The 27014-nt window shown below is 45.8% G+C and overlaps 1 protein-coding gene across 1 annotated transcript in view; it reads right to left on the bottom strand.

Moving 5' to 3' along the window:
- Nucleotides 1–27014, bottom strand: part of ARL6IP4 (ARF like GTPase 6 interacting protein 4) — an 86859-nt gene that overhangs the window by 26053 nt on the left and 33792 nt on the right. Inside the window, exons 3-4 of the mRNA XM_078667582.1 lie at nt 4029–4358; nt 26–143 (exon numbers count right to left, since the gene is read on the bottom strand). Coding sequence (XP_078523708.1) covers nt 26–143; nt 4029–4358 — 448 coding nt within the window. The remainder of the gene's footprint in view (nt 1–25; nt 144–4028; nt 4359–27014) is intronic.

Raw genomic sequence — 27014 nt, 5'->3', positions numbered from 1 at the left:
ACTCTGCTGTGTGATGACACTGTACCTTGTTCGTCCGGTTTCGGGGTCCACCACCCTCCTTATCACACTCTGCTTGGCGTCATATTCCTCTTTCGTCATTGGCTTCATCGCTTGGATGCGGGATTTTTGCTCATCTGTCAAAACTGAAAACAGCCAACAGGGCACTTAAAGGAAAAACTGGGACATGCACTGATCAACAATTACATTGGTCTTGTCGGTTTGCACTTGGCAATGGGTGCATCTCGTCCACATCTCGACTGGCAGCCTTGCACCTTATTCAGTGAACAATACTCGAAGATGTACTTTTTTTTATCAAGAAAACACACGTAGGTGCATCATCAGACATAATGCTTGATACAAAGAATGCAAGTTGCCTCATGCCACCTACGAATAGTTCAACAGTGCTGCTTGTTTCTGTGCATTATGGTACTTGAAGTCCTGATTTATATTTGGGGAAATAAGAATTCTAAGTACAAAAATACAACCTGAATCACAGCGTGAGCTCTGGCCACAGTATTAACCTGGCAGGTTCCTACTTTACCTATTATGTGCTCATCTAAGGGCACTCACCTCCACCACACTTCTAATGGGACACAGAACATCCTGAAAGACCCTTTGGGATAGATGTATAAATTATATTACACTTGTAGGAACGGTTAAATCTCCTTTATTACTAAAGGAAATCTGATGTGTAACGTGTCTTGGCTGTGCTGACCAGGAGTATCAGAATCAGAAAAGACTTCATTCAGGTACTAGATGCGCCCACAAAAGTACACAGTCCAAGTTAAAACATCATATGGAAAGCGATGATCATTCAGGTACAATTTAAACAACTGTGAGATAGAAATTTAGATTTAAAAAAATGCAGCGAAATACAGTAGGTCAAGTGCAAATAAGAACGTATCAACCCATCAAATGAATACACTACTCAAAGTGCATCGTTCTTCGCGAACCTACGGTGGCTCTCAGAAAAGAGCCAACATGAAGGCAAGATACAACTTTTGTCAATTGCTGTAGTAAATAAAAAGCTGAGCTGCACTGCCTAAAGTTCCCAGTCCTCATAAATGGAATTACAACTTGTTGAGTATATTTTTTTATAAAATCCACCCAAAAAGATAAATGTAACATTCTTTGCCCGGATCTACCATCACAAGGACAAGGGCTAGTGGCAAGGTTTTTTGATAGCCCAGTGGAAAACAGACCATATACCTAATGGTGTCTGCCCTACGGAATAATAGTCACATTTCCCAATGCCCAGGTGCACTAAACAAATATTGAGTCGGCGACCGATCAAGGCTCAGATGCAGTTAGGCTGCGACAGAGGGCTTCAGCATTTCCACAGAAAGTCTATGAGTTCGGGCATGATTAGTAATAGCGTTTGCACCTGCTTTCTATTTAAACTCCTGCTGGAGCAAGGCTCCGTAAAAGCATGAGACAGCCCAATTCCTTAAAATGTTTTCTTCACATACGCTACTAATGGTATGCTAAGGCCCTTATCGCATGCTAAACAGCCCTTGATGATGTCTCCATTAAGGGCCCCCTCCTCAGTTCCCCAGGTAGATAGTCGCAGGAGTAGGTGGCGAACTCTGATACAGTCCCCCATATAGGGCAAACTCAACTCAAAGTAGAAGCCATCTTTTTGAACTTCAGTCACCCTAATCCAGAAGTAGGGGTGCGGTTGAAGGGAAGGCAGACAATTTCTGATCCCCCAACGGTCTTCAATAAATTTGAGCCAGTGTCCACAACAGACACTGAGAAGCTGCTCCTCTCCGCCCGATCAGGCGTCCCTAATGACTGCTGCCCAGTCTCAATAATTAAACAGGCACAGGTGCCTGCGGCCTTAGTACTCACCCCATAGTTTAATACAATGTTTGAAGCCGCACATTTTCCTAGTCCTTGGAAATTGGCCTCGATATTGCCTTTATTGAAAACGCCTAACCTGGACCCAAAGGAGCCAAATAACTTCCGACGCACATCTCGCCTTTCATTACCTGCAAAACTGGTTGAGAAAACCATGAACTCACAGCTCAGCACCTTTCGAGCTGGGACCAACGCTCTGGACCCAACTCTGTTTGGGTTCACAGAAGGGAATAGTACAGAATCCGCACTGATAAAGTCCACGCAGGAGATAAGGGAGGCTGTGGACAGGGGAGGCAAAGCAGCTCTGATTCTGCTGGACCTGTCCGCAGCCTCTGACACGGTCTATCATGATGGCCAGTTTGACTGCGTGTGGTATTCAGGGCAAAGCTTATGATCGCCTTAGATCTTTTTTGTCAGACAGATCCCAAACTGTGGCACTGGGTGATTTTAATTCCAAACCTTTCTCAATGCCATGTGGAGTATCCCAGGGGTTCTCCCTTAGCCCTACTCTTTTTAATGTTTCTGTCACCTCGCTGGCTACCCTGATCAGATCATTTGGCTTCAGCCTGACTTCATATGCTGACGATACGCAAATTGTGGTTGCTTTACTGCCTGGTCAGACAACAGGAATTGAGGACAGGTTCCATGATTGCATGGCAGCAATAGGAAGCTGGATGTCACAAAATTACCTAAAACTGTTCTTCACCCTTGTCTTCTCGATTTCTATTTCTGACAAAATACCATACGTATTTAAAGGGACACAAGACCTGGCTCTTCGACTGAGGCCCTCCAATACCTCAGCGCCTTGATACCCCCCCCCGGGTGATAAGCTGCGATGGGAAACATCCTTTACAACGGAACCGCTATAACGCGGTACCGTTACGACGCAGTTTTAACAACGAAAGTCATTACAACGACTTTCGCTGGAGGGCGCTCTAGAATAGGGGATAGTTTAATTTACTATCCAACACCTTCCCTACTATCCACGGGGACTGGTGTTGGAATAGTAAATTAAACTATTCACTATCAGCGCCCCCCCCAACGCAAGTCGTAGTAACGACTTGCGTTGTTAAAACTGCGTCATAAAGGGACGCGTTGTAACTGTACGCGTTGTAGCGTCATACATCCAGCTGCGCTATATCAATACTGATTGATTGATTTATAAGATTAGCACTGTCACTCTGTGGTTATAATGATTAGGTCAATAGAAAATTGCAAAACATTTTTCGCTGTCTTTGTCCCACCCCGATGGAGGTAATGGTCGGAGCACCAGCCTCCCTCCCAGACACCCTCCTGGCACCGGGAAGGGCACCTCGACACTGCAGCACATCTTATGGAAGGTTTAAAGACGTTTCAACACATTGTCCCTATGCTAAGGAATTATGCTGGCTCCCTCGCGAAGCTCGAGACCAGATGCATCATCTAAAACATCAAACAATTCCCCAACTTCCCTGTTGAAGAAATGAACCACCTTTGGCAGAGAGCGCCATTCCAGGAGCAGCACTCGGCCAGGCTGAAGATGAAGAGGTGCAAGGAACAGATGAGAATCCAGGCCTCCTCGATCTATGCACCCATGTCCTAGAACTCTACATTATCACAATGTGCTCGTGGAAAGGAGGCTATGGGAAGTTTGGGAAACTTCCTAAAGGAAATGTCGGGGAACGCCCAAAATGGCTGATTATGGAGGTATTCAGAAATATTCACCATGATATTTTGCACCCTACACCCCTAAACTTACTCCCACAAATGCTGCAATAAATGTGCCTTTAGAGTGATATAGTGCCCCACACGCCCACATAGCTGCAGGAGGCATATGGAAAGGAATGAAAAAATATTATACAGTGGGGATAGATTGTGCAAGGTGATGTTTTCCTATAAATTTAATACCCCTTAAGTGTAGGTGAAACAGGTGTATGCTCTTCACAGATTTGGGGGATTTTTTTGATAAATTCTTCCAAATGGGCAGATTAATGAAAAATAGGGACATAGATTACGATATTTAGAATTATTTGTGTTTGAGAATTGGGCTGAAACAAATTAACCCAAGGTCTGCGTTGGCCTTCTAGTAAGGATCCCACAGTGGTTTTGTTGCTCCAATAAGATGCTCAATAATGTATTTGTTTTGTAATGCAGAGTCTATGTTATACAAATGCCATACAGTGACTCACCTGGGCCAGTGTCCACCTGGTCCTCTTTCTGCCATTGGTCAATCGAAGGTCCCGGGACATCAGCCGTGAGTTTACACTGGACTTTGCCAGCCTTTTCCTTCACCGGTGCTTTCGTTTTTACTTTCTGCTTCTTTTTCTTTTTTCCCTTCTTCTCATCTTGTTTCTTCGTCTTCTTCTTTGGGTGATGCCTCCTCCGCGGTGAACCAGATTCACTCTCACTAGAATCACTCGACGAGGAACTGGATGATGAAGAGGAAGATGAGGAAGACGATGTCTCAGAAGAGGATGATGAATATTTCTGTTTCTTTCTTTTGATTTTACTCTTCTTGCCTAAAAAAATCATAAAAATCTAAATGTAAGTGAAAAGAAGTGCAACAGAAGGTACTTACACAACTGTGGTAAATTATTGCTGAGAAAACACTGTTAACGGCAAACCGGGTGCAACTGCCAAGGTTCAAGTCCACTTCCAAATCTTCTTCCGCCCCTCCCCCACCCTCGGAGAATCCACACGTAACTTTAGAACACACATACATTATAAGAGAGACAAAAACATGTTATTACATCGAGCCTGAGTTTCTCTACCACAGTTATACCCTAACATAATACTTCAGATAGGAACACTTGCTTGTACATCACAGAGGATGCCATGTCCTTATGTACAACCACCCTTCTACTCCTGGCCATGAAACTTGCCCTCACCCATCCTCATCCTTCTTGTCAGTAAGCAGGGGGTGAAGGCAACTACGTTTACACTAACTAATTCTTCAAGTTCACACATTACTGGGGAAAACCCAGCTTCAAGGTGCAGATCAACAAACTGACAATATACAACAAATAAAAAGCCCATACATTAAACAACAGATGTTGCTCAACTTTTGTGTAGTTGAAGACAGTTAAGTCCTCTAGCTGTCTAATGTCTCTTAGTAGTTAACTCCTTTACTTAGCACACATCAGTTGCAATGGTTTGGTTCAAACTTGGAAAGATACCAGTGTGGGATGTGCAGCTTCTGTTCTTTACTATACATAGTCTAGTGGCAAGGGAACACGTGCTCCAGATACACTGGCGCGCTGCATTGAAAAGCTCTCCATACCATTGTAAGACATTGGCATTGTAATGCCTTTCATTAATGTCCATGATTACTGTTTCAATGGCAAAAAGAGGGCAGAAGCCCTACTGTGAGGTGGTTAAAGATTGGCCCTGTTATGGATAATCTTGTAATTATAGGCATACTTCGGCATTCCTTATTTTTGCTACAAATATTAACATTCAAAGTGGTACATAGTTGGCTAGGTTTGGTTGGTCGGAGTTGTAGTTTTTTTTTATAAAAGAGGTAGAATTACTGTTTTTTTAAAAAATATTTTATATTTTCGGGATAAATGCATTTTTCTAATGAGGCATTAACTACTTACGTGATATTGGTAGCCATTTTACCGCAAAAATCTTTACATTTAGGGGAGCAAACTTCCTTTACCGAGACTGACTTTAGGGTTAGAATCATGTTTTGATGATGGTGAGTTGGTACGAATTCTAAAGAGGACAATTTATGAGCAGACAGAATGGAGTTTCTAGTATGGTACCCATATACTTTCTTGTATACCCAATTGATAATCAGCACTATCTCCTCAAAAGGGCTACACCCAAGAGCCCTTAGTTCAAAATGCTTGCTGTGGTTTAAAAGGAAGGAAGTTGCACTTAAAATTATAGTGTTCTGTGATCAAGTAGTCCAATACACATCCTTCAGTTTTTTGTTCATTTATTTAGGGTAGGTCCAGTGTGACCAGACAGAAAAGGACAAGAACAGCCGACACATGTTTCGCCCGCACGGCCAAATGGCCAAGGACTTTCTGATTGAGAATCTGCAGGACCACAGTGACTGCATCAGATGCATTTCGGTCATTCTACTTTGTATGTGACAACGACTATTTGGCCACATGATATTTAACAAAGACCTTTTGCCTTGAGAATGCCCTTGGCCATTTGACCGTGGGGGCGAAACACGTGTCGGTTGTTCTTGTCCTTTTCTGTCTGGTCACACTGGACCTACACTAAATAAATGAACAAAAAACTGAGGACGTGTATTGGACTAATTGATCACAGAACAGTTTAATTTTAAGGGCAACTCCATCTTCTTAAACCCCAGTAAAATAATCCAAGGTATATAGGTAAAAATTAAAAAACGCAAAACGAATGCAAAAAAGCTACTCTTTGCTTCAAAATTTCTATTTTGGTGCCACAACGTCCTGGTGTGTGGTGGGGGGAGAGGCCTAATATTAACCCTAGAAAAAACATGAAAAAGGTGCCTGGTCCTCAAAGCTGTTAGTGTGTCGTGTCAGAACTAGATCCGAGTGTCCATCAAACACATATATGAAATAACACTAGGCTAAAAGATTCCCATCAGTCCACCCAATGGCGGAATATCGTCATGTGGGATACAGATCATAAATCCAGATCTCGCCCAGCCCACCTGGTAATGATACAGAGATGGATTTTGAAGCCGTATTGTTAGGCCACAGTGTTTTTCAGATGGTACTGATGGAGTGCAGTGCTTGTGAAAAAACTAAAGTGAAAATGGAGTGAGGATAAAATTGGCTCATAGGACAAAAAATAAGTTTAATAAGTATTGTCCTAGGGTCAGACTAAAACAACGCCAAATAGTTTAAAATAATAACTATCTTGTGGCGCAGTGCAGTGGGGTCGACATGTTTCAGCTCAAAATGGACCAACTGTCCAAGCTTTCTTCAGGACCAGATAGTAATAGCAACTGCAGATGTGAAAACAACAATGCTAGTAAAGTTGTACAGGTATATTGATTAAATCCTACCAGGAACTTGGAGCCCCAATGTTGGCTGGCGGATATCCTATCATACGTTCTTTCCTAAAAAAGAAAAGATAGTGCACAACAGCAAGCAATAAAAATAGTGCATGATGGTATCTCGGAAACAAAGAAATGACACAACAACACCAGCAAGGCGAAGAAGATTCGCCACTCAGAAGACAAAAAATTCTCCTGGTTATATCAAAAAACCATTTAATGGTGAACCAATAGTTGTAATGTATAGCTTACCCAGCATTTTGTGGGAAGTTACCTCACCTAGCCCGGCACCCGCTCGGGAAGAAGGAGGCCCCGCTCTGTTAGAGTGGAAAAGAGGAATAGAACAAGAAAAAAACTCAGAGACTCTTTGGAGGTATGTAAATACATTGATCACTCTTTCCCATTATTTTCCTAACTGAACACCAGCTGTTTCTAAAAAGAGACTCAAACAATAGGCAAACACATGGTACTGACCATGCATGGAGAGGCAAACTAAATAACAAGAACCTGATAGACTTCAGTTAACAGTTGGGGAGGAAGAAATGAAGACTATCTAGCAAAAGGAAACCTAGTCATAATTGTAATAGGCTTTAATGAAAAGCAGACAGATAAAAGGACTAGCATGTGAGAAGCCCTTTAAAAAAACCATAAAAAGATCATAAAAAAGGTAGGACAAGTAAAGGCTTCAACATATCAAAGCTAAGATCAAAGCCTAAAATCACCATGGAGCCTACCTGTCCGTCGGTGCCTCAGGGCCAGCGTCCGAGTGGGAGTGGAGGTAAATGCTCCCTGCTCGCGCGTGTTTTTAAGCGCTCTCGTAATGGCTTAATTGATTGTAGCTGCGCTTACAAGGCAGGTCTCAATTGGACCGCTGCTCAAAAACCTTAGCGCATGATCAGGATCGAGAAAATAGTCGCATGAATGCGCATGCGCTGATGTTGTTGGTAACAGCGCATGCGCGATCTAAAGATACTAATATAAGTGACATCGCATGCGCGATCTACAAATACTGATGCCGATCAGTTGCGCATGCGCGTCAGAGCCAAATACTATAGTTAGTGCCGATCATAGAATGGGAGCTAGGCATTGGAGCAGGCATCTTGCATATATACTAGCAGATCTAATATAAAGCCGCTTTATTTTGCCCATGCCCCGGTGTCATGAATGTTAAAGTACAGACATAAATGAAAAAACAAGGAAAACGCCCAACACAGCCAAATGAGGATAGGGTGATACAGACCCATAGTGAATGGAAACACAGCAACGTACATATTCATATACAGTTTCTTATATGTATTTTGCGTATATATGTGCATATTGTACATATATGTATTATCTATGTAATGGAGTGAATAGTTATGCTCTCAGATAAAAATTACTACATAGTCTAGTATGGCTCTGTGGTGCAGCTCAGATGTTATACAAATAATTTCTAACAAATAATTTCAGGCCATAACATGCATGATACTATATACACGTATATTGGACTATCAAATAGGTCATTCATAATAGAGATCACTACATAGACTTAGTAAGGCTCTGTGGGGCAGCTCAGATCTGATGTTCTACAAATAATTTTTGGCCATAACATACATAATACAATATACACGTATATTGGACTATCAAATAGGTCATTCATAATGATGTCCACGGTATATCGTCGTTAAGGCCCTGACTGTCACTTTTAAGATGGAAAATCCATTTCTGCTCCTTAATAAACAGGAATCTTGAGACATCACTTACATGAGGGGGAATATACGGATGTTCTAAAATCACCCACCTCATGTCATCTGCTGTATGTTTCAGAGTAAGGAAGTGATTGGTCAACCTCGTTGATTGTTTTTGGCACCTAATAGTGCTCTTGTGTTCCCCGATTCTCAGTTTAATTTTTCGGGTGGTATATCCGATATACCTGAGGGAACATGGACAGGTAATCATGTAAATTACCCTGTCTGTGTTACAATTGGTATGTTTTTAAAAAATTTTTAACAACAAGAGGAACTCATGAGCGGACGATATTTAAAGGGGGTCCAGTGTACGTGTCCAGGACTAGAGCGCACAGAAGGATACAAAGTTCCCCGGGGGGAGGGGGGTTTATCTTAAAAGGAGAGATAAATACAGAGTAGACCGTCAAGGAACCAGGAGATTCCTCTATCGGAATTAGAGAGCCTCACACACCCAGGGCGTTTAGGTGTGGAACACACCCTGACCGTAGGGTGTCCAGTGTCATCATTGGCTCACTGCTCCTCGTCAGACCGGCGCTGCAATGTCTGACGGGGTGCCAGCAGGCACCCTTTTGGCGGAGTTCTTTTATTCCTTGCCGACGGTGTGTGTGAGTCAGGAAGAGGGTAGTGTAGTCGGTGCAGAGAGTGTGAGTGATAAAAAGGGTAACCGGTCCACAATAGAATTTATTGGTGTGGCCGCTTCCCTGATTAAAAGGGGGTGAGAGGGGAGCGAGGGGCTGTGGTGAGTTTCAGAACCTAGCTCTACCCCCTGGTGTGGTCAACATGTTTCTCGCCATCTGGCGATTCGTCAGGACCAAAACACAGTACTACATGTGGAAAAAGGTGCAAATAAAACGAAATAAGGTACAGATACAACCTCACTGGGTCGGTTGAGAAGAGGGCCTAAGGTCCTGCTCTAATTAGGCGACCTATAGGGTGACAAATGAGAAAGCAAATAGACAGAAACACAAGTTCAAACATGTCTCAAGAAAGTAATTATACTTTGATAAGGTATAAGGTGACTCTTAAAAATATTACTCTCCACATTGTTGGGTATGGGGGGACTGAAACGTGCAAGAGATACATTCATACAGATTATTCATAATCAGTTTAGTGTTAGCACATTTCTAATCTCTCACTGGAGACCTCAGAAGATAATAAATACATGATTAAATAGCCGAATCCATCCATGCAGCACCATGGCCCAGGGGACACCCAGGGAAACAAAACAGCGATTTCTTACCCTAAGAGGGATTAAAAAGGGCCTCGCAGTCTGCTCCCGTGAGGCCAGCGCTGTCTGGTGGTGATGCCTGTGGGAGGTAAAGGGGCAGGGATGTGGTTGAAATGTAAGGCATATGTGGGGTGGGGTAAGGGGTAAGTGGTAAGTAGTAAGTCAGGGGTGCCTGATGCTGAGACTTCCAAGTACTAGCGAGGGAATGAGGAAGTGGGCCGGTGCTTAAGTGAATATGAAGGGAAATTATTGAGTCACCCTTCCAAGCGCACTTCCCGCTATGCAAATACTAAGACATTGGTAAAAGTTAAGGTCAAGACAGAGCCCCCGCGGTGGAGACTCCGAGGTATCGGTGTGATTGCTACCGAGCGAACACTCACTGGTGCCAGCGACCTCGTCCCTACCATGGTGGAAAGCTGGATGGGTCAACTGGTAAAGCTGTCGATTGAGTCAGCAGATAGCTATGGGCGAGGCTGCCAGAGTGTGGTGTAATCTTTAAGGCAGATGGCTGATTGCACGGGGAGGAGGGTGCATAGACCGAGAGGTAACGAGTGGGGGGGGGGGGGGTTTGTTGAGAGGTGCGCGATGCGCGGGGGTGGAAGGCTAGGGGACGAAGCCAAGGACGGGAGGGAGAGAGCACGCGGGCTTACCTTAGTCCGGGCGCCGGCACGCCAGAGACACCTACCCCTCACGCTCGCGGCACCTGGTCAGGGTGCGGAGCGACTGGTGCATAGTCTTGGTGTTTGCCGTATATAAAGAGGCTGGGAAACCGTGAATGAACGCGTCACCGGTGCATTGGTGACTGGCGCGCGTCATCCACGGGCGCACCGGTAACCCGGAACTCAAGGTGAACGTGGCGGCCATGATAGAGTGGTAAAGTGGTCAGCTTAGTGCGCAGCGCGCATGCGCGCCTCAGAACTCGGAACTCCGAAGGTCAGTGTCAACCTATGGTGTTTGTGGCGGCCATGATAGAAAAAGCAATGATGCTGCCATTAATCGGCTGTGTAGACTGCATCAGGAAGCGTGCGCCCTTTGTTAAGACTAACGGTACTTGGCTGTTTGTACTGCCTGAGGGCACACCGGGGACAGTATAAATCTCAGTGTATAATATACAGGCAGGATGAAGTAGTGTTTGTGAGGGGTCTCCACTTATGTAGAGAGGCTACATGCCCAGTGGGTGCATGGCAGCCGGATAACCGCGATTAGGGTGGGAACTGAAGATTGGTGAGGAGGGGGAGGAGGAAAGGAACAGGAGAAGAAGGGGGCAAGGTTAGGGTTGTTAGGGATTGGGGATTTAAAGGCCACTAATCCCCAATGTCCACTAGCAATTGGTCAATCAAGGAGAGAAGGTGAACCAGAACTGGACAGTGGTTCACCTCGAGACAGAGGCCCAAGGGACTGCATCATTGAGTCCTACTATATCCAGCTGTAGGCGGTGCACCCATCGCTGTTCCAGTTTGAATAATGCCTGCCTGGACATGCCTGGTTGAGACTCAAGCACTAGCCACTCAAGGCTATCTGCAGAGTGGTTGTTTTGTTGATAATGTTCCTACAGTCTCGTGTGGGTCCTGGAGCACCGTATGTTACTTTTGTGCTCCGTTATTCTCAATTTTACTTGTCTCATGGTCATCCCTACATATAGTTTATCACAGGGGCAGATCAGTAAATAGATGCATTTGGTGCTAAGACAATTGGTGTGTCTATTGAGTTTCCATATGTAAGAGTCCGTAAGTCTGATCTCTTTACATTGTCTGGACTGGGGACATACCGCACAGCCACCACACAGGTAGTGTCCAACTACGGGGGGGAGGTGCCATAATGTCTGTTGCCCACTGTTATGGTGTTTCTTAGGGCGTGTGTGTATCAGAGAGTCTTTGAGGTTCGCTGTACGTTTAAAAGCGAACCTGGGTTTGGGTAGTACAGTGCCCCCTGCGTTAAGGATGCCCCAGTTTTTATTCACAGTTCTTTTAATGAAGTTGGAGTTCCTAGTGAAGCTGGTGACACAGGTGATTAGGTCATCACGTTCTTTTTGGTGCACTTCTAGAAGGGCTTCTCTATGATTGTTGAGAGCTCTCTTGCTGGAGTCCCTTATTAATCTCGTGGGGTACCCTCTCTCCATCAATTTGTGTTGGAGAGTGTTAGCCTCGTGTCTATAGTCATCCGTAGAGGAGCAATTTCTACGGACCCGCAGGAATTGGCCAAAGGGTAGATTCTCACGTAGTGCTCTCGGGTGATGGCTATTAAACAAGAGGAGGCTATTTCTATCGGTGTTCTTCCGGAAAAGAGTAGTGCTCAATCCGGCTGGGCCCAGCCGTATCGTGAGATCTAGGAAAGGGAGAGATGTTGCGGACATAGTCCCTGTGAATTTAAGGTATGGGTTCTGTTGGTTAATCCATGCGCAGAATTCAGTGCAGCTATCTCGATCACCTTTCCATAGTATCAGGATGTCGTCGATGTAACGACGCCATAGTGTCAGATGTTCTCTGAAGGGGTTGGATTCTGGGTAAATAACTAGGTTCTCAAAGGCCGCCATATAAATACAGGCAATGCTCGGAGCAAAAGTAGAACCCATTGACGTGCCCCTGACTTGGTGATACATTTGTGAACCATATTGGAAGAAATTTTCTGTCAGGGCAATGCTGGCACATGCCATGACGAACGGTATTGGTGTGGGAGAGGACCATTCCTCCTGCATTAAAGCAGTTTCCACTGCTTCCAATGTGGCAGCTTGGGGGATATTTGTGTACAATGCCTCCACATCGAGTGTGAGGAGGAGGTCCACGTCTTCCCTGCCATCAATCGAGTCAATCAGACGAAGGACATCTCTAGTGTCCTGTAGGTAGGAAGGTATTTTCTTCACAATAGGCTGGAGGAATACATCACAAAACTTTGACAATGGCTCCAGTAGTGAGCCAATGCCGGAGACTATAGGTCTCCCTGGGACTGGCCTGGTGCCTTTGTGAATCTTGGGTAGGGTGTAAAAGTAAGGGACCACTGGGTCCGTTGTTAGGAGGCAATCCGCTTCCATTTTAGAGATCCAGCCATTGGTCTCACCTTCAATGATCAGGCTGGAGATGTCTGTAGTCAGCCTGCTGGTAGGATCTGCCGGTAGGGGTCTATAGTGGGTGGTATTGGCCAGCTGACGTTTGCATTCTATGTCGTAGTCAGTGACATCTTGTATTACCGTAGCTCCCCCTTTGTCGGCTTGTTTAATGACAATGGAAGTGTCACTACCCAAGGCTTGTACTGCATCTCTTTCGGCTTTGCTCAGGTTGTTGTAACTACTGGTCTGTGGTTTATTCTTCAGGGACCTCATTACTGCTCTTTCAAATGTTAACAACTCGGGTGGGATCATCCCATCCGTAGGGGTGAAGGTGGAGGGGTTTCGTAGGCCTGTGTCGGTTTTATCAGTTGATGGTTGATCTTGAAAAAAGGCCCTGAGACGCACTTTGCGGAAAAGCTGTTTAATCTCACAGATTTCCATGAAGTTATCTGGAGTGGGGGTAGGCACGAAGCCCAATCCCTTCTCAAGGATACCCATTTCAATGGGATTGAGTGTTCTTTGGGAGAGGTTAACTATTAAGCTCTCCTTCCCCTGGTTACACTCCTGGTTTCCATTGGGGCAGATGTCGACGGCTGGTCTTGCCACTGTACCCCTCTTCCACCGCCCCGCTTGCGCCCTTTTGCTCTGCCCCAACCTCTGTCGTGAAAAGGGGGAGGGTTTAAGGGGTAAAACTGTGGGGGCCCTTGTGGATAGAAGGGGTACTGCCACGGGGCATCATTTGAGGTGGCATTTGGGGTAGTCCTTGGAACATGGGTCCTTGATGGTACCCTCTGTTCTGATTTGGGCGACGTTGTTGACGGTTGTTATTCGAAGTAGTACTTCCACCCGAGTCACTACTGGCCGACCCTCTAGGGTTGTCAGTGCCAGAGTTCTCGTCCGAGGAGTATCCGGATTTCTTGTTGGAGTACCCTTCTTTTAAGTAGGGATACAATTTTTCCTTCTCAAACTTGTCCAGGTCTTTTTGAAGTTTAGCCAGTTTTTGTTTTTGGAGATATTCTTGATTGTCTGCAATCTCCTGGTTAATTTCTGCAAGTTTTGAAGTAAAGCCTGCCTTTGCAGTCTTACTGAATCCTGCCTTCATTGTTGTCTCTATCGCTGCGATTTTGTCCAGCAAGGCATCAGCCAGTCTCTTGGCTGTCTTGACTATCAAGAAGAGGAGGTCTTTTGTACATTTCCAAGAGACCTGACACCAGTCCCCCTTGAACTGGGTGTCCTCAAGGAAAAGTCTTGGAAAAATGTTAACTATGAGACCCTGAGGAGCGATGTTAACTCTCAGGTATTCAGTCATAATTATTCCATGTATAGTTATTCTCAGCCATTCCTTTTTCAGGATGGTGAGTGTTGTCCAATCATCATTTGAAGAGCCGGTGGCGGCTGCCTCAGGTGCTCCAAGGAGCGCAGGTGCTGATCTCAGGGCTTCGGCTATTGCTTCCTCGTCGAAACTAAGGCCTGGGACATCCTCCATTATGGGTCCGTGTGCCAGGCAGTTTTAAGATTTGCGAGAGGTCAGATGTGGGGTGGGGTAAAGGGGTAGAGGGATAGTGCGGTACACGAGAATGCAGCCGGTAATTCGGGGTACCGTTTGGGCCTCACAGCTATTATGGCTGGAGGTAGCCTAAGTAGTTCCGTGGGGAACCCACGCGAAGATTTTTAACAACAAGAGGAACTCATGAGCGGACGATATTTAAAGGGGGTCCAGTGTACGTGTCCAGGACCAGAGCGCACAGAAGGATACAAAGTTCCCCGGGGGGAGGGGGGGTTTATCTTAAAAGGAGAGATAAATACAGAGTAGACCGTCAAGGAACCAGGAGATTCCTCTATCGGAATTAGAGAGCCTCACACACCCAGGGCGTTTAGGTGTGGAACACACCCTGACCGTAGGGTGTCCAGTGTCATCATTGGCTCACTGCTCCTCGTCAGACCGGCGCTGCAATGTCTGACGGGGTGCCAGCAGGCACCCTTTTGGCGGAGTTCTTTTATTCCTTGCCGACGGTGTGTGTGAGTCAGGAAGAGGGTAGTGTAGTCGGTGCAGAGAGTGTGAGTGATAAAAAGGGTAACCGGTCCACAATAGAATTTATTGGTGTGGCCGCTTCCCTGATTAAAAGGGGGTGAGAGGGGAGCGAGGGGCTGTGGTGAGTTTCAGAACCTAGCTCTACCCCCTGGTGTGGTCAACATGTTTCTCGCCATCCGGCCATTCGTCAGGACCAAAACACAGTACTACACGTGGAAAAAGGTGCAAAAAAAACGAAATAAGGTACAGATACAACCTCACTGGGTTGGTTGAGAAGAGGGCCTAAGGTCCTGCTCTAATTAGGCGACCTATAGGGTGACAAATGAGAAAGCAAATAGACAGAAACACAAGTTCAAACATGTCTCAAGAAAGTAATTATACTTTGATAAGGTATAAGTTGACTCTGAAAAATATTACTCTCCACATTGTTGGGTATGGGGGGACTGAAACGTGCAAGAGATACATTCATACAGATTATTCATAATCAGTTTAGTGTTAGCACATTTCTAATCTCTTACTGGAGACCTCAGAAGATAATAAATACATGATTAAATAGCCGAATCCATCCATGCAGCACCATGGCCCAGGGGACACCCAGGGAAACAAAACAGCGATTTCTTACCCTAAGAGGGATTAAAAAGGGCCTCGCAGTCTGCTCCCGTGAGGCCAGCGCTGTCTGGTGGTGATGCCTGTGGGAGGTAAAGGGGCAGGGATGTGGTTGAAATATAAGGCATATGTGGGGTGGGGTAAGGGGTAAGTGGTAAGTAGTAAGTCAGGGGTGCCTGATGCTGAGACTTCCAAGTACTAGCAAGGGAATGAGGAAGTGGGCCGGTGCGTTAGTGAATATGAAGGGAAATTATTGAGTCGCCCTTCCAAGCGCACTTCCCGCTATGCAAATACTAAGACATTGGTAAAAGTTAAGGTCAAGACAGAGCCGCCACGGTGGAGACTCCGAGGTATCGGTGTGATTGCTACCGAGCGAACACTCACTGGTGCCAGCGACCTCGTCCCTACCATGGTGGAAAGCTGGATGGGTCAACTGGTAAAGCTGTCGATTGAGTCAGCAGATAGCTATGGGCGAGGCTACCAGAGTGTGGTGTAATCTTTAAGGCAGATGGCTGATTGCACGGGGAGGAGGGTGCATAGACCGAGAGGTAACGAGTGGGGGAGGGGGGGTGGGTTTGTTGAGAGGTGCGCGATGCGCGGGGGTGGAAGGCTAGGGGACGAAGCCAAGGACGGGAGGGAGAGAGCACGCGGGCTTACCTTAGTCCGGGCGCCGGCACGCCAGAGACACCTACCCCTCACGCTCGCGGCACCTGGTCAGGGTGCGGAGCGACTGGTGCATAGTCTTGGTGTTTGCCGTATATAAAGAGGCTGGGAAACCGTGAATGAACGCGTCACCGGTGCATTGGTGACTGGCGCGCGTCATCCACGGGCGCACCGGTAACCCGGAACTCAAGGTGAACGTGGCGGCCATGATAGAGTGGTAAAGTGGTCAGCTTAGTGCGCAGCGCGCATGCGCGCCTCAGAACTCGGAACTCCGAAGGTCAGTGTCAACCTATGGTGTTTGTGGCGGCCATGATAGAAAAAGCAATGATGCTGCCATTAATCGGCTGTGTAGACTGCATCAGGAAGCGTGCGCCCTTTGTTAAGACTAACGGTACTTGGCTGTTTGTACTGCCTGAGGGCACACCGGGGACAGTATAAATCTCAGTGTATAATATACAGGCAGATGAAGTAGTGTTTGTGAGGGGTCTCCACTTATGTAGAGAGGCTACATGCCCAGAGGGTGCATGGCAGCCGGATAACCGCGATTAGGGTGGGAACTGAAGATTGGTGAGGAGGGGGAGGAGGAAAGGAACAGGAGAAGAAGGGGGCAAGGTTAGGGTTGTTAGGGATTGGGGATTAAAAGGCCACTAATCCCCAATGTCCACTAGCAATTGGTCAATCAAGGAGAGAAGGTGAACCAGAACTGGACAGTGGTTCACCTCGAGACAGAGGCCCAAGGGACATTATTGAGTCCTACTATATCCAGCTGTAGGCGGTGCACCCATCGCTGTTCCAGTTTGAATAATGCCTGCCTGGACATGCCTGGTTGAGACTCAAGCACTAGCCACTCAAGGCTATCTGCAGAGTGGTTGTTTTGTTGATAATGTTCGTACAGTCTCGTGTGGGTCCTGGAGCACCGTATGTTACTTTTGTGCTCCGTTATTCTCAATTTTACTTGTCTCATGGTCATCCCTACATATAGTTTATCACAGGGGCAGATCAGTAAATAGATGCATTTGGTGCTAAGACAATTGGTGTGTCTATTGAGTTTCCATATGTAAGAGTCCGTAAGTCTGATCTCTTTACATTGTCTGGACTGGGGACATACCGCACAGCCACCACACGGGTAGTGTCCAACTACGGGGGGGAGGTGCCATAATGTCTGTTGCCCACTGTTATGGTGTTTCTTAGGGCGTGTGTGTATCAGAGAGTCTTTGAGGTTCGCTGTACGTTTAAAAGCGAACCTGGGTTTGGGTAGTACAGTGCCCCCTGCGTTAAGGATGCCCCAGTGTTTATTCACAGTTCTTTTAATGAAGTTGGAGTTCCTAGTGAAGCTGGTGACACAGGTGATTAGGTCATCACGTTCTTTTTGGTGCACTTCTAGAAGGGCTTCTCTATGATTGTTGAGAGCTCTCTTGCTGGAGTCCCTTATTAATCTCGTGGGGTACCCTCTCTCCATCAATTTGTGTTGGAGAGTGTTAGCCTCGTGTCTATAGTCATCCGTAGAGGAGCAAATTCTACGGACCCGCAGGAATTGGCCAAAGGGTAGATTCTCACGTAGGGCATCCTTAACGCAGGGGGCACTGTACTACCCAAACCCAGGTTCGCTTTTAAACGTACAGCGAACCTCAAAGACTCTCTGATACACACACGCCCTAAGAAACACCATAACAGTGGGCAACAGACATTATGGCACCTCCCCCCGTAGTTGGACACTACCCGTGTGGTGGCTGTGCGGTATGTCCCCAGTCCAGACAATGTAAAGAGATCAGACTTACGGACTCTTACATATGGAAACTCAATAGACACACCAATTGTCTTAGCACCAAATGCATCTATTTACTGATCTGCCCCTGTGATAAACTATATGTAGGGATGACCATGAGACAAGTAAAATTGAGAATAACGGAGCACAAAAGTAACATACGGTGCTCCAGGACCCACACGAGACTGTACGAACATTATCAACAAAACAACCACTCTGCAGATAGCCTTGAGTGGCTAGTGCTTGAGTCTCAACCAGGCATGTCCAGGCAGGCATTATTCAAACTGGAACAGCGATGGGTGCACCGCCTACAGCTGGATATAGTAGGACTCAATGATGCAGTCCCTTGGGCCTCTGTCTCGAGGTGAACCACTGTCCAGTTCTGGTTCACCTTCTCTCCTTGATTGACCAATTGCTAGTGGACATTGGGAATTAGTGGCCTTTTAATCCCCAATCCCTAACAACCCTAACCTTGCCCCCTTCTTCTCCTGTTCCTTTCCTCCTCCCCCTCCTCACCAATCTTCAGTTCCCACCCTAATCGCGGTTATCCGGCTGCCATGCACCCTCTGGGCATGTAGCCTCTCTACATAAGTGGAGACCCCTCACAAACACTACTTCATCCTGCCTGTATATTATACACTGAGATTTATACTGTCCCCGGTGTGCCCTCAGGCAGTACAAACAGCCAAGTACCGTTAGTCTTAACAAAGGGCGCACGCTTCCTGATGCTGTCTACACAGCCGATTAATGGCAGCATCATTGCTTTTTCTATCATGGCCGCCACAAACACCATAGGTTGACACTGACCTTCGGAGATCCGAGTTCTGAGGCGCGCATGCGCGCTGCGCACTAAGCTGACCACTTTACCACTCTATCATGGCCGCCACGTTCACCTTGAGTTCCGGGTTACCGGTGCGCCCGTGGATGACGCGCGCCAGTCACCAATGCACCGGTGACGCGTTCATTCACGGTTTCCCAGCCTCTTTATATACGGCAAACACCAAGACTATGCACCAGTCGCTCCGCACCCTGACCAGGTGCCGCGAGCGTGAGGGGTAGGTGTCTCTGGCGTGCCGGCGCCCGGACTAAGGTAAGCCCGCGTGCTCTCTCCCTCCCGTCCTTGGCTTCGTCCCCTAGCCTTCCACCCCCGCGCATCGCGCACCTCTCAACAAACCCACCCCCCTCCCCCCACTCGTTACCTCTCGGTCTATGCACCCTCCTCCCCGTGCAATCAGCCATCTGCCTTAAAGATTACACCACACTCTGGCAGCCTCGCCCATAGCTATCTGCTGATTCAATCGACAGCTTTACCAGTTGACCCATCCAGCTTTCCACCATGGTAGGGACGAGGTCGCTGGCACCAGTGAGTGTTCGCTCGGTAGCAATCACACCGATACCTCGGAGTCTCCACCGTGGGGGCTCTGTCTTGACCTTAACTTTTACCAATGTCTTAGTATTTGCATAGCGGGAAGTGCGCTTGGAAGGGTGACTCAATAATTTCCCTTCATATTCACTAACGCACCGGCCCACTTCCTCATTCCCTTGCTAGTACTTGGAAGTCTCAGCATCAGGCACCCCTGACTTACTACTTACCACTTACCCCTTACCCCACCCCACATATGCCTTATATTTCAACCACATCCCTGCCCCTTTACCTCCCAGAGGCATCACCACCAGACAGCGCTGGCCTCACGGGAGCAGACTGCGAGGCCCTTTTTAATCCCTCTTAGGGTAAGAAATCGCTGTTTTGTTTCCCTGGGTGTCCCCTGGGCCATGGTGCTGCATGGATGGATTCGGCTATTTAATCATGTATTAATTATCTTCTGAGGTCTCCAGTGAGAGATTAGAAATGTGCTAACACTAAACTGATTATGAATAATCTGTATGAATGTATCTCTTGCACGTTTCAGTCCCCCCATACCCAACAATGGGGAGAGTAATATTTTTCAGAGTCACCTTATACCTTATCAAAGTATAATTACTTTCTTGAGACATGTTTGAACTTGTGTTTCTGTCTATTTGCTTTCTCATTTGTCACCCTATAGGTCGCCTAATTAGAGCAGGACCTTAGGCCCTCTTCTCAACCGACCCAGTGAGGTTGTACCTGTACCTTATTTCGTTTTTTTTGCACCTTTTTCCACGTGTAGTACTGTGTTTTGGTCCTGACGAATCGCCGGATGGCGAGAAACATGTTGACCACACCAGGGGGTAGAGCTAGGTTCTGAAACTCACCACAGCCCCTCACTCCCCTCTCACCCCCTTTTAATCAGGGAAGCGGCCACACCAATAAATTCTATTGTGGACCGGTTACCCTTTTTATCACTCACACTCTCTGCACCGACTACACTACCCTCTTCCTTACTCACACACACCGTCGGCAAGGAATAAAAGAACTCCGCCAAAAGGGTGCCTGCTGGCACCCCGTCAGACATTGCAGCGCCGGTCTGACGAGGAGCAGTGAGCCAATGATGACACTGGACACCCTACGGTCAGGGTGTGTTCCACACCTAAACGCCCTGGGTGTGTGAGGCTCTCTAATTCCGATAGAGGAATCTCCTGGTTCCTTGACGGTCTACTCTGTATTTATCTCTCCTTTTAAGATAAACCCCCCCTCCCCCCGGGGAACTTTGTATCCTTCTGTGCGCTCATGTTTTTTTAAAAGCCACGTTCTACCTGTTTCCAAATCAACTGCGTTTGTTTTGCTTGTCTGAGGACAGACACTACATGACCCACACGGAAAATAACCAGAGACCGGTGGCAAATCCCATAAAGTAGGAGGTCTCTCAGTATTCTGTGTCCTAGGTCTCGTGTGGACCAGAGTGTCACGCAGGCTAGGTGCTCTCTTAAATGAAAACAGGGGTAAAGGGATCCTAGCATCAGAGATGTTAAGAATACCCCAATGTTTTCGTACCGTCTTTTGGATTCTGTTAGACAAGGTGTTGAATGTACTCACAAAAGTTAGTCTCTCTAGTAATGGTTTAAGGGGACGTCTTTCCACCAGCGCCTCGCGATTATTATTTGATGCACGTTTCCATGCCTTCTTCACGAGATGTTTAGGATATTGACGTTCCTGTAGTTGAGCAGAGAGAACAGTTGCGTGTTTATGGAACAATTCCTTAGAAGAGCAATTCCTCCTCAATCGGAGAAATTGGCCAACAGGCAAGTTCTCCTGCAGGGAACGGGGATGATGGCTATTAAATAGCAAAAGGGAGTTCCTCGCCATGGGTTTAGTGAACAGTTCACTTTGCAGTCCCCCTTCTTCCGGAAAGATTGACAAATCCAAAAAGGAAAGCCTCTCATGACTGAACTCAATGGTGAAATTGAGGTATTGATTTCGCTCATTGAGCCATTGATGAAAGGAATGCATCTCAGTCTGGGAGCCTCGCCATACCACCAGGATGTCGTCTATGTATCTCTTCCATAGCACCAATTGGTGGAAAAATGGATTGCTATGGTTGAGAACATGGTCCTGTTCGAATTGGTGGACATAAAGGTTGGCGAGGCTAGGGGCAAAAATGCTCCCCATCGACGTCCCAGAAATCTGGAGAAAAAACTGATCTTCAAATTTGAAGAAATTCTTCCTCATAGCTATTTCGGCACATGCCAAAATAGCTATGAGGAAGAATTTCTTCAAATTTGAAGATCAGTTTTTTCATCAATGGCTCAATGAGCGAAATCAATACGTCAATTTCACCATTGAGTTCAGTCATGAGAGGCTTTCCTTTTTGGATTTGTCAATCTTTCCGGAAGAAGGGGGACTGCAAAGTGAACTGTTCACTAAACCCATGGCGAGGAACTCCCTTTTGCTATTTAATAGCCATCATCCCCGTTCCCTGCGGGAGAACTTGCCTGTTGGCCAATTTCTCCGATTGAGGAGGAATTGCTCTTCTAAGGAATTGTTCCATAATCATGCAACTGTTCTCTCTGCTCAACTACAGGAACGTCAATATCCTAAACATCTCGCGAAGAAGGCATGGAAACGTGCATCAAATAATAATCGCGAGGCGCTGGTGGAAAGACGTCCCCCTAAACCATTACTAGAGAGACTAACTTTTGTGAGTACATTCAACACCTTGTCTAACAGAATCCAAATGACTCTACGAAAACATTGGGGTATTCTTAACATCACTGATGCTAGGATCCCTTTACCCCTGTTTTCATTTAAGAGAGCACCTAGCCTGCGTGACACTCTGGTCCACACGAGACCTAGGACACAGAATACTGAGAGACCTCCTACTTTATGGGATTTGCCACCGGTCTCTGGTCATTTTCCGTGTGGGTCATGTAGTGTCTGTCCTCAGACAAGCAAAACAAACGCAGTTGATTTGGGAACAGGTAGAACGTGGCTTTTAAAAAATCATACCAATTGTAACACAGACAGGGTAATTTACATGATTACCTGTCCATGTTCCCTCAGGTACATCGGATATACCACCCGAAAAATTAAACTGAGAATCGGGGAACACAAGAGCACTATTAGGTGCCAAAAACAATCAACGAGGTTGACCAATCACTTCCTTACTCTGAAACATACAGCAGATGACATGAGGTGGGTGATTTTAGAACATCCGTATATTCCCCCTCATGTAAGTGATGTCTCAAGATTCCTGTTTATTAAGGAGCAGAAATGGATTTTTCATCTTAAAAGTGACAGTCAGGGCCTTAACGACGATATACCGTGGACATCATTATGAATGACCTATTTGATAGTCCAATATACGTGTATATTGTATTATGTATGTTATGGCCAAAAATTATTTGTAGAACGTCTGATCTGAGCTGCCCCACAGAGCCTTACTAAGACTATGTAGTGATCTCTATTATGAATGACCTATTTGATAGTCCAATATACGTGTATATAGTATCATGCATGTTATGGCCTGAAATTATGTTAGAAATTATTTGTATAACATCTGAGCTGCACCACAGAGCCATACTAGACTATGTAGTAATTTTTATCTGAGAGCATAACTATTCGCTCCATTACATATATGTACAATATGCACATATATACGCAAAATACATATAAGAAACTGTATATGAATATGTACGTTGCTGTGTTTCCATTCACTATGGGTCTGTATCACCCTATCCTCATTTGGCTGTGTTGGGCGTTTTCCTTGTTTTTTCATTTATGTCTGTACTTTAACATTCATGACACCGGGGCATGGGCAAAATAAAGCGGCTTTATATTAGATCTGCTAGTATATATGCAAGATGCCTGCTCCAATGCCTAGCTCCCATTCTATGATCGGCACTAACTATAGTATTTGGCTCTGACGCGCATGCGCAACTGATCGGCATCAGTATTTGTAGATCGCGCATGCGATGTCACTTATATTAGTATCTTTAGATCGCGCATGCGCTGTTACCAACAACATCAGCGCGTGCGCATTCATGCGACTATTTTCTCGATCCTGATCATGCGCTAAGGTTTTTGAGCAGCGGTCCAATTGAGACCTGCCTTGTAAGCGCAGCTACAATCAATTAAGCCATTACGAGAGCGCTTAAAAACACGCGCGAGCAGGGAGCATTTACCTCCACTCCCACTCGGACGCTGGCCCTGAGGCACCGACGGACAGGTAGGCTCCATGGTGATTTTAGGCTTTGATCTTAGCTTTGATATGTTGAAGCCTTTACTTGTCCTACCTTTTTTATGATCTTTTTTATGGGTTTTTTAAAGGGCTTCTCACATGCTAGTCCTTTTATCTGTCTGCTTTTCATTAAAGCCTATTACAATTATGACTAGGTTTCCTTTTGCTAGATAGTCTTCATTTCTTCCTCCCCAACTGTTAACTGAAGTCTATCAGGTTCTTGTTATTTAGTTTGCCTCTCCGTGCATGGTCAGTACCATGTGTTTGCCTATTGTTTGAGTCTCTTTTTAGAAACAGCTGGTGTTAAGTTAGGAAAATAATGGGAAAGAGTGATCAATGTATTTACATACCTCCAAAGAGTCTCTGAGTTTTTTTTCTTGTTCTATTCCTCTTTTCCACTCCAACAGAGCGGGGCCTCCTTCTTCCCGAGCGGGTGCCGGGCGAGGTGAGGTAACTTCCCACAAAATGCTGGGTAAGCTATACATTACAACTATTGGTTCACCATTAAATGGTTTTTTGATATAACCAGGAGAATTTTTTGTCTTCTGAGTGGCGAATCTTCTTCGCCTTGCTGGTGTTGTTGTGTCATTTCTTTGTTTCCGAGATACCATCATGCACTATTTTTATTGCTTGCTGTTGTGCACTATCTTTTCTTTTTCAGGAAAGAACGTATGATAGGATATCCGCCAGCCAACATTGGGGCTCCAAGTTCCTGGTAGGATTTAATCAATATACCTGTACAACTTTACTAGCATTGTTGTTCTCACATCTGCAGTTGCTATTACTATCTGGTCCTGAAGAAAGCTTGGACAGTTGGTCCATTTTGAGCTGAAACATGTCGACCCCACTGCACTGCGCCACAAGATAGTTATTATTTTAAACTATTTGGCGTTGTTTTAGTCTGACCCTAGGACAATACTTATTAAACTTATTTTTTGTCCTATGAGCCAATTTTATCCTCACTCCATTTTCACTTTAGTTTTTTCACAAGCACTGCACTCCATCAGGACCATCTGAAAAACACTGTGGCCTAACAATACGGCTTCAAAATCCATCTCTGTATCATTACCAGGTGGGCTGGGCGAGATCTGGATTTATGATCTGTATCCCACATGACGATATTCCGCCATTGGGTGGGCTGATGGGAATCTTTTAGCCCAGTGTTATTTCATATATGTGTTTGATGGACACTCGGATCTAGTTCTGACACGACACACTAACAGCTTTGAGGACCAGGCACCTTTTTCATGTTTTTTTTAGTATTTGCAGGGGCTCGAGGTGCTGTGGTCGTTAAATATTCCCCTTGTGACCCTCCCCACTTTATTTCTTACTAATATTAACCCTGTCATCTTGAGACATAGTGTTGGAATGGGTTATCCCCACAAATCTTTCCAGGTCCTCCTCGCAGTGGTTACTTTGAGATTCACACATTGTCTTAAGATATTGTGCACATTTATGTATAATTTCCTCCACGTTCCCTCCTACGTGTTCCTGATTGGAGGAATGCCTACAATTTGTCGGACCACTGAAAATCGCTAATGGTTTCAGTCCTACACATTGTTCTTTTGGCCCATAAAGCCACCTTAGATCGGGCCCAGCCATATGCAAATCAACCTTGATCGTGCTCCAATAGTATTAGTTCAGCCGAACTGCCAAGCCAAATACTCTTTGAACCAGAAGAAGCAAGCCAAGACCAGTTTCAGCCTGATTAGGCCTCTTCAGTCTGGTTCAGCTTGGTTGCAGTAGCACAGTGAGCAAGAGATCCACGCTGGAAATACTCCTGGCTACTTAGGGAATTACATCAAACACACAAAAGGTGAAGGGATAAATATTAGCACTTTGCCTAACCACTGGCAATCATTTGATGTAGCAATCCATCCTACTGTTCTTTTGCCCACAATGCCATTTCAAATTACACCGAGGCATTGCAAGGTACAGTTCTGCTTTAACTGCCAAACCAGGCCCTTCCTGTACAAGAACGCAAACAATCAAAGACCGTTTTTTGCCTGATTGGGCCTCTTCAGTTGGGTGTAACTTTTTTCCAATGGAAAAGTGAGCAGAGGACCCACATTTGTGCATAACCTTGGCCACTTAGGGCGTTACATCAAACACATGAAAGATGATGGGAGGAATGCTTGCAATCTGTCTCACCACTGGCAAGCACTCAGGGTAGCATTCAAACCCATCGTTCTTTTGCCCACCATGCCACCTCAGTTTAGACCCACCCATATACAAATCAGCTTTGGTCTTGCTCCTATAGAACAATTCATCCCAAACTGGCAACCCAGGTCCTCTCTGAACCAGAACACAAGCGACCAAGACCAGTTTCTGCCTCTTCAGTTAATTCTTTCTTGTGAGACTCTCTCTGTTCAACAGTAATTCTGGAGACATTCTGTACACAAGGATGGGTATTTTCTTACACCACTATCTTATGAAAGCACTGCACACACTTGCTCAGTTTTTCATTGAATACCTCAGTCATGTATCATCCCAGCTTGCCATCCTACTCATTTTCAGTGCTCAGGCATACATACCCTTATTGACTGGTCTACAACCCCCCGAACACCCCTCAACCTGCCATCTCAGAGCTTTTGGCAGTCGCGGCAGATCTCTCTCTTAAACATCCCCACTTCATGGTACTAGGAGATTTCAACCACCATGTTGATGTAAGTAGCTGTAACCGCGCCTCCCATCTCCTGGAATCTATGCAAAATATAAATTTGATGCAAAAGGTAAAAGGCCCCACCCATACCGCAGGACATACCCTCGACCTTATTTTCTCAAACTGCGATAACCTTAAAATCCTCCCTTCCTTACCTCTGACATGGTCTGACCATTTCTTAATACCTTTCGAGGTGCCCTTGACCCCAATTGTCAAACAGGAGTCTGCCATCAGAACAGAGTCTGCCATCAGAACACAAGGAAGAAAATGGCACAAGCTTTCACTTACTGCCCTAGAACAAAAATACCATAACAGTCTAAACCCTACAACGAATGATCTCAATGAAGCGGTGCGTATACTAAATAATGATCTCACGACCGCTATAGAGAAAATTGCCCCATTACAAACCCTTACTTCCCGCAGACTAAAACCCTCTGCCACATGGTTCACTCAAGAGTTAAGGGCACACAGAAGCATATGCAAAAAGATGGAACGACTTTGGAGGCAGCACTATGACCAGGGTGCCAAGGTCCTCTACCGACAACGCCTTAAAGAGTTTCGCAAACTCAAACGCGACTCTATGAGCACCTATTTTTCAGATACAATTGCCAAAGCAAAAAACTCGACCAAGGCCCTTTTCAATATAGTGAAAGATTTCACTCATCCCAGTGCACTGTCCACTCCGGTACCTATGTCCCAAGCACTATGTGAAAACCTTTCAAACTTCTTTGAAGAAAAAATAGCCAACATAACGGCAACCATTCTTCAGAACGAAACCAACATTACCAAAGACCTAGCCACTAACTGCAAGCATGCATTTACTACATTCCAACCACTTACCAAAGAACATGCT

This window comes from Lissotriton helveticus, chromosome 11 (assembly GCF_964261635.1).
Source record: "Lissotriton helveticus chromosome 11, aLisHel1.1, whole genome shotgun sequence".
Lineage (NCBI taxonomy): Eukaryota > Metazoa > Chordata > Amphibia > Caudata > Salamandridae > Lissotriton > Lissotriton helveticus.
This window is presented reverse-complemented; position numbering and strand designations above follow the sequence as displayed.